Raw genomic sequence first — 12,598 nt, 5'->3', positions numbered from 1 at the left:
AATAATGATATTAAGGTATTTGCTATTATTTTTGCAGAAAGACTGAAAAAATGCTTAGAATAAATTATAGATGATTGCCAATCAGGATTCATGAAGGGCAGACATATAAGTAATAACATTCGTTTGGTCCTAGATTTAATTGGTTATAATGAGTATATTGATAGTGTATATATTGATTGATTGATTTTTTGTAGATTTTTATAAAGCATTTGACACTGTTAACCACAATTTTATGTTTGAGACTTTAGATTTTTTTGGCGTTGGTAATTTCTTTAAAAGGGCCATTTGTACGTTATATAATGGGTGTAATAGCTCAGTAAAACTTGCAAATGGCACTACCCCCAGATTTCTTTTAGAAAGAGGCATAAGGCAGGGATGCCCAATAGCACCTTTTTTGTTTTTACTTGTAACTCAGACAATGACTCTTTATATATATTTTTTTTTAAATTTTAACGGCATCAGGATTTAAGAGAAATAAAATGCTGTCAATTAGCAGATGATAAAACAATATTTGTTCGAGATTCATTAGAAATTAAAAGTGTGATTGATTGTTTAAATAACTTGTCATTAGTCTCAGGGTTAAAATTAAACTTAAACAAATGTGAGTTGTGCCCTCTGAAAAATAGTGATCTTCTTGATATTAACAGCATCCCTGTAAAGAATGTTATTACCTATTTAGGAATCAAAATATGTAAAGACGAAAAGGAAAGGGGTCAGCTTAATTTTCAATCTGTAGTTCAAAAAGTTAAAAATAGATTTAATTTATGGTTAATGCGAGACTTGTCAATTAATGGTAGAATTCTTTTATCAAAAACTGAATGTTTATCTCGTCTGCTCTATCCTGCTATTTCACTAGAAGTCCCTGATAACATAATTAAAGAAGTCGATAAAAATCTTTTCAATTTCATTTGGAGAAATAGATCTCATTACATTAAAAAAGGTACCTTAACTAATTCGGTTGGTAATGGAGGTTTAAATGTGCTTTTCTGTTGCAATGCAACTTTGAAATCAGTAAGTGTTACGAAACTGCTCCGAGACACAAAGGTAGATCCAAATGCAGCTTTTAATAAACAGAGTAATCCAAAGAACAGGCAGGGGTCGTACACAGGCAGGCAGTCCAAACAAAGAAACAAACAAAACAGGCAGGGACCAGAGGCAAAAGAGTAATCCAGGGAACAGGGCAAAAAATCCAAAAACCAGAATACAAGAAACCAGGGAAAACGCTCAGAGATGCAGTATAACACTTAAACAAGACTTCGCTCTGAGTGAATGTGAAAACCAGGTATTTATGGTGTGAGTGAAACAAGATGATAAGACACAGGTGAATGAGATGATGAGTGCTGATGAGTCCGGGCACTGAGTTATGGGAAATGTAGTTTATGAGGAAGTGATCCTAGTCTATTGTGGAGCGCCCTCTGGTGGCTCTCGAGGGCACTCCAGCTGGTTATCGTTACAGTAAGATTCCCGTTAGACTAAGTCATTTTCACAGGCAGGTGACCGTGCTACTCTCGTGGATGCTTATCTACAAACATAATTTGTCTCCAAACAAATGTATAATTTGGAATAACCGGTATATAACGTTTAAGCATAAAACTTTGTTTTTTCAAAAATGGGTTGATAATGGCATCATATTTGTTAAACAGTTACTTAATGAGAATGGGCACCTGTATACATATGTAGAATTTCTTCAAAAGTATAATATTCCAATAATCCCAAAAGAATATTGTATAGCGTTCGATGCTATACCATCCGGTTTAAAATGTCTGTTTAAAGGAAATGTGAATAAGGAGACTGTGAGTTTCAGATCTGATGTTGCAATTAAAGGAGTTAATATTGTTGATAAAAGATGGAATAATGACTTTATTAGGAAGTTACTTACTGAATACAGCCCAATACCTTCTAAAACATACTGGCTTTCTAAAGTTGAGTGACTGGAAATATGCATGGTTGCTGCCAAAAAAATACTGCATAACAAATAAGGTGAGAGAAGTATTTTAAGATACTTCATCTGGTGTACCCAGTTAAAACCTTTTTCTTCGGTTTCGTGCTGATGTAGATGTTGAATGTGATTTCTGTGGCACTGAGGAGGAAAGTGTTGTCCATTTATTTTTTAGTTGCATTTACAGCAAAATGTTTTGGGTAGATTTGGAATGTTTTCTTTGTAAATGTTTAGGGATGAAAGTTTGTTTTTCTGACACGTTTTTTTTTTTTTTTTATGGACAAAGACTGTCACCAGATGTGGCATTCATTATTAATCTCTGTTTGATAATGGGAAAATACCATATTCATAAGCAAAAATGGGCTAAAGAAAAACCCAATTTTTGGTTGTTTCGGATAGAAATGAAGAGTTATATTGAGTTACTACTTGGGTTGAAAAACAGCAAAGCAAAATGTACTAGGTCTTTATGTGAAGCTTTTAGGTTATTTATTTGATGATCTCATACTCTTTTTCTTTTCCTTTTATATTATTTTCTTTTTCTTTTACTTGTATAATTTATTTTAATTTGCACTATATTTTCTTTTTTATTTTGTTGTAATGTTGAATTTTGAATATTGTCTGTATTTTTTTTTTTTAAATCTATTATTTGTATGTGACTGGCATTTAATAAAAAAAAAGAGAGTCGATTCAGTGATTCACTGTTTGATTCACTGATTCACTGTTTGATTCACTGATTCACTGTTTGATTCACTGATTCACTGTTTGATTCACTGATTCACTGATGCTCAACAATAAAGCAGCAGTTTGAACCACTGAGCTTCACAACATACAACATTATATGACATTATACTCATCAATAAATGTGATAGTGTATTTCTGTAACTGTCTTCATAGTTATTCGTTTTCTCTTGTTTTTTTTTTTTTGTTTGTTTTTTAATTTAAGTTTGTATTTATTTATTTTTGCTCCCTATTGAATTTTGTCTGTATAACATGTTCCTAACCCTAACATGAAGGACACAATTAAAAATGTATAAATAATATAGAATTATGAACCTTTCACACCACTATAATGCATTATAACACAGTACATAAAGACACACTTTATGAATAAAGACACTTGCATACATGTTACAAATTAAATATTAACATTAATGTGATTAACGTTTCACATCAATGATTCTTCACTGGAACAGAACAAGCTTCAGAACCAAATTAGGGGCACGTTCAAGTTCAAAACAGTGCGCAACGTTTTGCTACGGTTTCCGGGTTGAACGTCATGTTTCCTGGAAACGGCGTGCACCGGTGTGCAACGGGTTTTGAGATGCGTTTTCTCTTGTTTGGTGGGTGTGTCAGAACTGCAGTTCAATCAGAAGCAACATGTATATAAAGCACGCGGTATTAAAGTGAACTCGCACAATGGGTTCAAGGAAAGTAATTTACAAATCTGTTCGATGCAGTTCGGTATACGCAACTGAGGATATTAGAAGACATGTTTGTTTTATTGTAAAAATATAGGTTATCAACATAATGATGTAGTTGCTTATATTTTTAGCTTCATTGCAAGTGTATGACATTTGGTATAGAAATAAACAATGGTAATTAAGTGCTTTTCCTAAAAAGGAGAAAGAAAATACAGGGTATTAAAACAGTATGAACTACAAATAAAGTCAGTATGTGAGGCTAAATAGAAGTGTTTTAGTCTGAATTAGGTAAGATGTGTGCTTCCATTTCAGTTTCAGCAATCCCTTCACTCGATTGGGATGTTCTCTTTTGTTCTGGGCGGCAAGTGCAGTAACTGTAACATGGGGTTCAGCCCCGACAAAACGTTGCACAACGTTTTGAACTTGAACGTGCCCCTGGTCAATGTGTTTGAGACACACGACATCACTTCCTGTTCGACGTCGGCATCCTCAACTTCATTGCGCCTTTAAGTTATATTGGCTGCAAAAATAATTTGTACACTTAATATAATATAGTACACTTTAATGACCCAAACCCAGTTCAGCTAGCCTAGAAATCTAGACACACCCTAGCGGCAGCAAATTTGATTTTGCAGCCAGAGTAGTCTAGCAACTCCCCATTGCCTTTCGTCAGGCCAATCACATCGTGTATAGAGTCGGTGTGCGGAATTAACATAATGACGACAGAGTTGATGGTTTCGTGTGAATTTCCCAAGCTGCAACCTCTGTCTCTCTCTTGAAACCAACACGGAAGTGTATTAAATGGCAATTCATCAACTGGCCGCTTGAGGCTGGGTGCAGAAGTGAGTCAAATCTGTATCTCCCCCATGTTGAAATGACCAACTTTACAGCAGAAAAAAACATGTTTACAGCCTGGTGCAAAAAGTGGCTTTGGTCTATACAGCTAATTTTGCCCTTCATGACAACTGTGAGGGGGGTGAATTTTTTTATAACTTTTAAATTATCACTGATTCTTGGGAATTTGGATAAAACATGTCCCACGAAGAAAAGTGCTAATTCTGTTGGAAATTAATAACATTTTCATGAATAAAAAGAATCAAGGTTATAATCAGGGGGTCCTTTGCACATATGTAAGGTTATTTTATAGGTTTATTTTTAATTTGTATTAATTTAATGATTATATGCTGGCCCATTGCCTACAAAATCAGTTGTCCTCGGATAGGAGATAATCATTTCAACTTGATTAAAAAAACAAAACGTAATAATTAAATTGAAAAATATCTTTACCACATGAAAGAGTACATAGTAAATATTGTTCAAACCTCACTGTTTGTAGTTTTTAATACATATTACAATTATTTTGTGGTTGCTCAAAATGTGTCCCACATATTCGTCACCACCGTCAGATATTTATAAAAAGCAATAAAATCAGGCAACTACAAGGTCAACTTAATTCCTGGGGACCCCATTTTCAAACCTTCAACTGGGGCACGTTCAAGTTCAAAACGGTGCGCAACGTTTTGCTACGGTTTCCGGGTTGAACGTCATGTTTTCTGGAAACGGCGTGCACCGGTGTGCAACGGGGTTTGAGATACGTTTTCTCTTGTTTGGTGGGTGTGTCAGAACTGCAGTCCAATCAGCAGCAACATGTATATAAAGCACGCGGTATTAAAGTGAACTCGCACAATGGGTTCAAGGAAAGTAATTTACAAATGTGTTCGATGCAGCTCCACTGTCTATGTGCAGCTCGGTATACACAACAACTGAGGATATTAGAAGACATGTTTGTCATAAGTTTTATTGTAAAAATATAGGATATCAACATAGTGATGTAGTTGTTTATATTTTTAGCTTCATTGCGTGTATGACATTTGGTATAGAAATAAACAATGGTAATTAAGTGCTTTTCCTAAAAACGAGAAAGAAAATACAGGGTATTAAAACAGTATGAACTACAAATAAAGTCAGTATGTGAGGCTAAATAGATGCGTTTTAGTCTGAATTAGGTAAGATGTGTGCTTCAGTTTCAGCAATCCCTTCACTCGATTGGGATGTTCTCTTTTGTTCTGGGCGGCAAGTGCAGTAACTGTAACATCGGGCATATTTTGTAGTATTAAACATATTTATACCGATTTCATCAGGCTCCGAAAATTCTTCACAAAGAACACAAAGAATGGCCTTCTCAGCTGCCATAGTTGCAACTCTTGTGTCATCAGAACAGTGTGTTCAACGCATCACCGTTTCTGTTTAAAAAACGTTGTGCAACGTTTTGTCGGGGCTGAACGCAACCATGTTCTGCATGCTTCAAGATCACTCAAGCTCCTGTAAGTTTGCTAATTTCTCTTAGACTTGTTCATATTTTTGGACACTGCTACTGTCACAACCATAACATGTCAACACCGTCTCTTTTGTATAAAAAAACATTAGATTAGATTATGACATAAATGTATACTTTTTAAGAAGAGGTCTGAAGTAGATAGCAACAGAGGGAAAAAAAGATGGCTAATGTGAACAACTCATGCATATCATGTGAAAGAGTATATTTTGTCACCACCGTCATACGTCACCACCATCAGGTTTTCTGTCTGACGGTGGTGACGTACAGTCTGACGGTGGTGACAAAAACCTCCAAATGGTCCTCAACGAAGGCTAGAATATAATTGTTGATCACAATAAATACCAATATGGCCTGTAATGTTTCATTAACCTGTTTTATATTTGTATTTATGTAATTCTCCCTATATTTCTTCCATACAGGCCTACACCGCATGCTACTATTAAGCAATATAGCACGAGTGAGAGTGAGGATGTTCGTGGATATCCATGAACATCCTCACGAACACGAGTTTCTCTAAAACGCCTTGGGAGATTGCTTATGGTAGAGAAATGAACATTAAATTCACGGGAAACAGCTCTGCTGGACATTCCTGCAGTCAGCATGCCAATTGCAGGCTCCCTCAAAACTTGCGACATCTGTTGGAATGTGCTGTGTGATGAAACTGCATTTTAGAATGGCCTTTTATTGTGGCCAGCCTAAGGCACACCTGTGCAATAATAATGCTGTCTAATCAGCATCATGATATGCCACACCTGTGAGGTAGATGGATTATCTCGGCAAAGGAGAAGTGCTCACTAACACAGATTTAGACAGATTTCTGAACAATATTTGAGAGAAATAGGCTTTTTGTGTACATAGAAAAAGTCTGAGATCTTTGAGTTCAGCTCATGAAAAATGGGGGCAAAAACAAAAGTGTTGCGTTTATAATTTTGTTCAGTGTAATTAGACTGGACCTAACTGCGGTATAACCATTGGTAACCTTCCCTCTCTCTCAATTCACTATTATGCCATGTTCATTTGGCTTACGTCATTTGGGATGCACATAGTGCTCCTACTACCTACCTATATAGCACATACAATATCCCTTGTAGGCTATGCATCTCCCATGACTAAAGCCAGATGAAAATGGCATGACAACATTTAACATCATTTTTGTTGTCGCGTGTTTTCTCAAAGAGCAGCTGTGGGCCGTATATTTCACAACACAGTCGTAAAAAAAACTCACTTGAGGCACCCTCCTCCCCCTTTCTACCACTGCTCATGTGCATATGTTATTATCGTAGCCGGCCGAGGTGGGTAATACATCATACACAGTATCATATGGCATGTGTTTATGTCGAATTGCTGTAAAGCAGTTCGTGTTTCTCGCTTCTCGTTCTCGCTTCTCACAAGACTTCCAATTTCTATCTTGCCGGGACGGTAGTCCCCAAGTTGGTTTTCCGCATGGGAACGCTGGGGGGAGCGGGGAAAGTCACCAATATCACCAGAACAGGTTGTTTAACCATCCAAATTATTTCTAGACAGTTTTATTAAGTTAAAAAAGTTGCCAAGTTCTCCTTTAAAGGCGGAATACCTCAGAACGGAAAGGCAAAGATGGAAGAAGAGGGTGGAGGAAGGGAAGCTAAAAAAATAGCAATGACTTGAATGAAAGGGAAAAGAGAAGTCAGAGAAAGGCTTGGAAACATAGACAAAAAGTATCAAGAGAACGTAAGAGAAAGGGCTCAGATCACCTAGAAACTCCCCCAAACAGTCCGGTGGATCAGGCCATACACGATCCAGCTCGGAGTAGGCAGGCTAAATGTTTATCACAGTGCTCAGGATTGTTATTTTTTGGACCAAATAGTTAAATAAAGTTGTTAAGCAAGAAGCCATTGACTTGAGTTGTATAAATTTTGGAATTGTATGTTGTAATGAGGCCACTGTCACCACCGTCAGATTAGTGTCACCACCCTCAGTTCTAAAGTCACCACCGTCAGAGGGAGTTTTATTTGTTTTAAATGAATATGCTTACAATATGTTTCTTCAGTGCTGTTGAGTTATTAAAGTAATGGTATCTTTTAATACAAAAAATATGTTTGTTAAATAAAAAAACATCACTTTTTCTATTTAGGCTTAAAGTAAACGTTGTATGATGTTAGATCTTTTAAAGGAGTACACGTGAAACAGTATAAAACATGAAAAAAAGTGAATATTTCACACTTAACAGCAAATATGTGTACTAAGAATGCCAGATAATGATTTAAAAACTCTAAATACATATTAGACCAAATAAATAAAAAATGATTTGCTTTTTATTGTGTCTGACGGTGTTGACAAAAACAAAGTAATAACTGGAAAAACGCCTATTTTATGAAAAAAATACAAAATGAGGAGGTTGCACCGATATATTGCTGAACAGCCAAGACCTTGGTCAATAATAATATATCTTCAGATTTTGTAATTTTACTAACTTTTTATTTTCAAAATTAAAACCTGTTTTAGCCAAATTCCCAAGAATCAGTGTTATATTAAGCCTTAAATTTGTGCATAATTATGGGTGTCCACTTTTGAGTGACAGGTGGATTCCCGCTGCTGTGGTCATTAGTCATAATTTCCCTGCTACTTGAAAACAAAGAATGGCTGCAGACAGTCTTTCGAATCGGCTTTGGCCGCGACTCTGGAGGACTTGGAGTTAAGCTTTTCTTTGAGAAAAGAACAAAGAACGGCACTGAAGTCATTCTTAAAAAAGGAAGATGTGTTCGTAGTTTTGCCGACCAGATGCGGCAAAAGTTTAATTTATCAACTAGCTCCTGGTGGGTAAACACTCTGGTTGGTTGTAGCGCTATCCTATTGTGTGCAGAGGGAATTTGAAAGACAACCGTTTATCCCGGCCCTCGGATTGAGTCCTGCCAATGGTGTGTTCCCAGACCCAACATCTCCATGTGTGTCTGGCTTGCCAGGCTACAGTTCAGCTACAGTGAACCAGAAAGAAAACCTGCAGCAAGTGACCTCATTCTTCTGGTCTAAGAGTATTTTCACACCTCGTGTGTTTCAGCACTTCAAGAGCTCTCGCCTCGGCAGAAATAATTCATACGTCAACACTAAATGATCTCAGTTCCTCCTAAAAGGACCCAAAAACAAACCATATTCTGACCACAGTAGTTTAATGTGTTGACCGCTCGCAGTCTCTCAAACAAACTAGTGTGAAAAAGCCCTTAAACCACATTAAACATGTATCAGTATATTTGCTATTTAAATAAATATAGCTCAAGCACAGTTTTCAATCAAGACATTTGTCAAAATAAAATGTATTAGCGTTGCTAAAATATGAATAAATAAATATGTTTAAAAGGACAACAAAAGTCTGAGATACTATGTTCATATGTCGACGTCATGAACTTGATCTGGAAACCTGTGGTTATTCTGACACACGTGTGAACTGACTTCACACAACAACTAAATATGAAGTTCAGGCGAACTGGTTAAAAAAAACTGAAACGTGTCTCAGAAAAGAGAAGTTAGCTCTGAGAAAAGCTCTACTTTGTTTGATAAACTGTTTGTTTAAAAAATGAAATTTAATTGGCCAAATTCATTTTGCAGTTATTTCTCTATAAGAGAGTCAGAGAGAAAGAGAAGTGATAGAGAAGATGAGTGTGTGTTCGGTCTCTGTTCTCAAACTCTTGGAGTCTCTGATGGAGAGATTATTTAAAGATACAGCATCATTCAACACTTACTCACATCAACACAAATACATCTGATTTCCCATACACAAATAAATATATTTGAAATATATTTTCAGAATATATATTGAAATATATTTTTGGAATATATGCAAATATTCGAAATTGGCCCAATAAATATATTTTAGTTAAATATTTACTATTTTTTTGAAAATATATTTTAGTTAAATAGCCTATGTGAATATATTTATATGTCAATATATTTACTAACAACATATATGTTCATATATGTTTTAACTTTTGCAAATTGTTTCATTTGATATATATTTTGAAATTTAAAAAGTTAACATTTTCACAAACAAACACTTCACTGTTGGAGTGTCACTGTTATACTTGCATCATAAATATTGTGCATATTTTCAATATTTAAATGACTTCAGGAAAGATGTCAATAAAACAACAATAAATCTAATAATTGCACTTAGTGTTAGGTACGTGCCACCTAATATGGCCTAATAGTCCTAGGAAAGCAATTATCTGTTATTTTACATTGCAGTAATTTAAATGTAAGTACAGTATTTATTATAGCTGTGTGTCATAATACAGTAGTGAAATATGGTAGCCTACTGTTGTGTATAGGGGAAAAGGTAGAGGAATTACTATGATCAAAATACATTTTCGACCCTTCTTTAGCAAGCTAAACATTTTATGACCATATATTTTGTCATATATTTTACATTACATGTTATAAATGTAAATATATTTCACACTTAACATCATATATTTTTGTTATATTTCAGAATATATTTCAAAATGATAAATATAAGTGAACAACAATGCAAATATATTTCAGTGTATTTGGAATATATGCCACATATATTTTTGACACTTTAAAATATATTTCAATATATATTTTTTTCTGTATGGGTTATCTCAACTACGTGAAATAGGAAGAAAGATGTTACAACATCAAAGCAAAAATACAAACACACATTGCCTCCATCTTTCACACGCATCATCACACAGATAAATGCATCATAAACCTCTTTATCTGATCAACACATAACATCATCACATTGAATCTGATGAATAAATAATACAATAAGCAGTGAGACTGTGGATTCATAGACTCTCCTACACAACAATCATTATTATATCCCATCTTCAGCTGAATACAATGCATTAGGAACAGAAAACAGAAGTAAAGAATATGATCTTATACTCACAGATGAGAGGCAGTGCACTGGAGCCCATACTGTCACATTAATAGACTGTGTTAACAGCGCTGAGTGTTAAAACACACACTTCCTGTGTTTGAAAGAAGAGATGAGGGAGGAGGAGACAAAACTCTACACAGAAATACACAGGTAAAGAAAAGAGAGATCCAGTCTAAGATATTTAGCTACTAATTTATTCCAGTTGTCACAGCTCTGTTCATCTACTTAAAATCATATTTTCCAGATCAGTTCTGATGGAGATTGTTCTCACTGTTATTGTGTTCGTTCACAGTCACACATAGAAGACAGACAGTGATTAAAGTGAAATCACCACGCGACATCTAATGTGTGTCTAATGTAACTCTACAACATATCAGTGAATGAAATATACAGCCTTTTATATCATAAAGTGTCGTTCCATAAAAACTAAAATGCTGCTGGTCAAAGGTGTTTTCTGTTCCTCAGCGCTTCGGCTCTCAGTATAACAGGCCTCGACTCGATGGAGCTGAAGAGATGGTTGGAGAAACAGAATCACAAAAGGCCAGAGCTTCTTTAAGTTAGGGTTAGGGTTAGTAGTAGTAAGTTAATAAAGTTAATAGGCCCTTTTGGAAAATGAGTCCTGACCTTTAAAAAGTTTCCTTAATGTGTGTTAACAGACCCTGAATCTGGAGAACATTAGGACCCTGAAACACACAAGCTGTCGACCAGCGATCTGCAGTCAACATCACAATCCCTGTTGCTGATAAAGTGGATGCATTTGAAATAGCTTGTTTGTTTAATAAAGCTAGTTTTACATGAGGATTGAATAAACAAGTAATCTAATGTCATTAAATCCTGGCAGAATCTGCATATTTTCCATCCTTTTTTATTTTATTAAAAACATTATTTCTGTAATATGAGATAAAAATCTTCGTCATGAAAGTGTTTTCATTCTTTTTCACATAATTTGCAGCAATTTGTCAACATTTAAAGCCCAGTGTGATTGTTTCTAAGAAAGTAAACAAAGATACTCATTATAAAATATTTCACTTATCTTTTACTACATTCATTTCAAATGATCAGAGACTCAATATGAACTCAAATGTACAAATGAACTGATAATTGTCCACAACAAGATGGCATGATGTTTATCTCAGGCAGCAAACTACCTTTTTGGACCTCACACTGCTCCTTTACTTATTTTTTTATTTTTTTAATAATAATAATAATAATAAATAAAAATAAAAATAAAAATAAAAAAGATATATAATATCAGCTGACATGTCTGTTCGGTGAAATGAGTGTGTGTGAGCAAGTTAATGTGTGTGAGCGTGTGTGCATGTTTGAGTGTATGTGAGTTAGTGAGTGTGTCTGTGCGTGTGTGAGTGAGTTACTGTATGTATGTGTGTGTGCAACCGCCAGGAACACCCTAGCAAACATCGAAAATTGCCGCCAACCGCCTAACAGCATAGCAACCACCCAGAACACCATAGCAACCGCCTAACAGCATAGCAACCACCCAGAATACCCTAGAAACCACCCAGAACACCCTAGCAACCACCCAGAACACCCTAGCAACCACCTAATTTAAACTACTTTGTGATTGGCTGGACACATTTTATGATGAATATATTATCATGGACCCCCAAGCTCCCAAATAAATGGGGTGAATTTTTTTCCCTCGCAAAATAACAATTCATGCCATTAGAGGGTTAAAACCATGTTTATGTATTCTCTAAAAGGATATAGTGGGAAAGGGCAGTTAAGAAGTGACATCTCTCATCACTTCTAGACAACCCTTTCTCACTGCCCTCCTTTTAGAGAAGAATTAACATGGTTTTGGATTTCTAAAAAAGGGAAGTCAATGAAAATGACACAGAATTCTTTGAATCTTTGATCTTGTGATGATATTTTGAGGTTTATGAAACTAAAGATGCAGATTGTGCATAAAAGTTTCCACTACTCTGGTTAAAACCACAGAGCAGAAACAGAGCAGAAGTCAAACCACAACTATGAGCTCAACTCTATTATTAGGCCTTGTATAT

The 12,598-nt window shown here is 35.4% G+C and overlaps 1 protein-coding gene across 1 annotated transcript in view; it reads right to left on the bottom strand.

Annotated features, from left to right (window-relative positions):
• Window positions 1–10,630, bottom strand: part of LOC311080146 (Fc receptor-like protein 5) — a 130,597-nt gene extending 119,967 nt beyond the window's left edge. Inside the window, exon 1 of the mRNA XM_084109917.1 lies at window positions 10,584–10,630. Within this exon, the coding sequence (XP_083966043.1) occupies window positions 10,584–10,611 (28 nt within the window). The 5' untranslated portion in view covers window positions 10,612–10,630. The remainder of the gene's footprint in view (window positions 1–10,583) is intronic.
• Between the last annotated feature and the right edge of the window lie 1,968 nt (window positions 10,631–12,598).

This window comes from Abramis brama (genome assembly GCF_963993115.1).
Source record: "Abramis brama genome assembly, chromosome: 3".
NCBI lineage: Eukaryota > Metazoa > Chordata > Actinopteri > Cypriniformes > Leuciscidae > Abramis > Abramis brama.
Note: the sequence above shows the minus strand (reverse complement) of the source record. Positions and strands in the feature narration are given on the sequence as shown.